Source organism: Lycium barbarum, chromosome 6 (assembly GCF_019175385.1).
Source record: "Lycium barbarum isolate Lr01 chromosome 6, ASM1917538v2, whole genome shotgun sequence".
Classification (NCBI taxonomy): domain Eukaryota; kingdom Viridiplantae; phylum Streptophyta; class Magnoliopsida; order Solanales; family Solanaceae; genus Lycium; species Lycium barbarum.
This window is the reverse complement of record NC_083342.1, coordinates 126,227,995-126,230,254: the sequence shown is the minus strand read 5'-3', so window position 1 is coordinate 126,230,254 and position 2,260 is coordinate 126,227,995. Positions and strand designations below refer to the sequence as shown.

At 34.9% G+C, this 2,260-nt stretch overlaps 1 protein-coding gene across 1 annotated transcript; it reads left to right on the top strand.

Moving 5' to 3' along the window:
- The first annotated feature begins 405 nt into the window (after nucleotides 1–405).
- LOC132600146 (uncharacterized) lies at nucleotides 406–1,571 on the top strand. Its single transcript, XM_060313250.1, has one exon. The coding sequence runs from the start codon at nucleotides 499–501 to the stop codon at nucleotides 1,357–1,359; it is 861 nt and encodes a 286-aa protein (XP_060169233.1). The 5' UTR covers nucleotides 406–498; the 3' UTR covers nucleotides 1,360–1,571.
- The last annotated feature ends 689 nt before the right edge of the window (nucleotides 1,572–2,260 follow it).

The window sequence follows — 2,260 nt, the reverse complement described above, 5'->3', positions numbered from 1 at the left end:
GCATATGTGGGGTATGGAATAACTAATTACATAAAAAAATAAACCATACATAATTAATTAATCCTTGTGTAACCGATTCCTGCTAACTAATCTCTGCTTTACTAATACATGCATTACTAATACATGCATGACTCTAACCAACGACCAAACCACGCATAAAGTTAAAGACTTATATTATATTATACAATAATAAGTAAGTGTAAACACCTATTTTAAATAGTGGTCAAAGTAATTAATTTAAACCCACTCGACAGGTACAATGTAATTAGGCAACTTTAAACAAGTATAACAATAAAAAGGTTGGCCAGGTCTCTACTTGTGAAAAATGCAACATAATTGGAACAACAGATTGGAGGAAAAAATAAGGTGGTAAGTCTTTTTCCTATATTAATCTTGTTTAATTACTATGAGCAACTAGCGGTTCTCCTTGTCCAAGACCTTTATATATATTTTCATTCTCCACAAGAACTACAACATCCATCTCTTCACCTCATAAAAATGGAACGTCTTGACTCCATAGTCCACTATTGGCTAGTTGGCCACCCAATTATCAGTCAATTTGAGTTTAAGCATGGAAAAACTTTTGGTTCCACCTGGTTATTTCCCATAGTGTCAATGTTCATTTACTTGTCTCTCACTATACTATCTCTCCGTTTCCCATCACTACTTCCCACCGTTTCCGCCACCATCCTCCGCCTCATCACCGCCACCCACAGCCTCATCCTCTGTATCCTATCGTTTATAATGGCCGTGGGGTGCGGCCTCTCAGTCCTCCACCAGATGGCAGCCCACGTCCACGACTGGACTTGGGTCATCTGTTTTAACAGATTAAATTATGAAAATACCCTTCCTCGAGGACCGATCTTCTTTTGGGGCTACGTTTTCTACCTTTCTAAGATTCTTGAATTCGTAGACACCCTTTTGATCCTACTTAGTAAATCACGGTCTCGACGACTCACGTTCCTCCACGTGTACCACCATGCATTGGTGCCACTTTTGTGTTATGTCAGTGTTGGAACTGGCCAGTCCATGTTGCATGCTGGGGTGATCACTAATGCTTCGGTTCATGTGCTAATGTACGCTTATTATTTCCTCTCTGCTATTGGAAAAAGGCCAAGGTGGAAGAAATTGGTGACTGACGTACAAATTGGGCAGTTCATGTTTTTCTTTGTGTGTTTGGGCGCACTGATGTATTATCACTTGACTAGTCAGTTTGGTTGCTCTGGGACAGGGATTTGGTTCTTCACTTTCAGTTTTAATGTCTCACTTTTAGCACTTTTTCTCAACTTTCACTTCAAGACCTATGCCAAGAACGCCAAGAAAAACCATGAAGAGATCAAGCTGGATAAACAGACATAATTATATATGTTGTGACTTGTGAGTGTGTGGTTTGTTATAAATTAGTGCAGTATTGTATTGTTTTATCTCTACGGTACTTTGGAATTGATCCATGTGTTCAGATGCTTATTTTATCGCGAAATATTATAAACATATGTAAAAGATTGATGTACTGTGGCTGAAATTTCGAGGTGATTTCAAAGTTTATCATCAATAAACAAAGATTGCGTACATTGTTATCTACAATGTTAGTTGTAAATTTAAGTGAATCCATTAGTTTTTGTCCATATCTCGTATTAAGAGATACATCAAAATATCTAAAAATTATAAATATTTGACTGTAAACTCAATTATTATAATATATATTTATATTATATTAAAAGCATGAACTCTGAATCTAAAAGTTAAATTACAATATTACCCTTCACTTACTTAAATATCCTATTAAAAAAAATAAGAAGTCTACAATAAAAATAAAACACGCCTACAATTAGAAATTCGAATAGACGCAATTCTTCGCACTCTAATTTGAAGAGCTGAGCCATTTATTTAACTTACTCTGCCAATGGTTGCTTTGGCCTTTAATAACTACTCTACAATTATTAGTAACTTATTATTTTCTCAATATTTTCTTTTCACTGTTTTTTCCTCTTCTACTTGATTGTTAAATTTTCTGCGGGTTGCTATCCCGTCTATCTATCTAATGTTCAGGCTATTATCTAGCGATGTCTACTTATGGAGTAATCAATTGTAAGTTAACTTTCTTTTGGATTTACTGCTACAATTTGTTATTAAACTGATATATATTCTGCCAAAATTGTTATACTTTGAAGATGATTAAAGTTTAATACAGTTGATTGAATATTATGTGTAGTCTTTTATTTTCTTCAAACTCTAACAACACAGTGTGCTACACAAAAAG

Bases quoted from the DNA above. Each gene is read 5' to 3' on its own strand.
- LOC132600146 (XM_060313250.1), top strand. From the start codon at position 499: ATGGAACGTCTTGACTCCATAGTCCACTATTGGCTAGTTGGCCACCCA.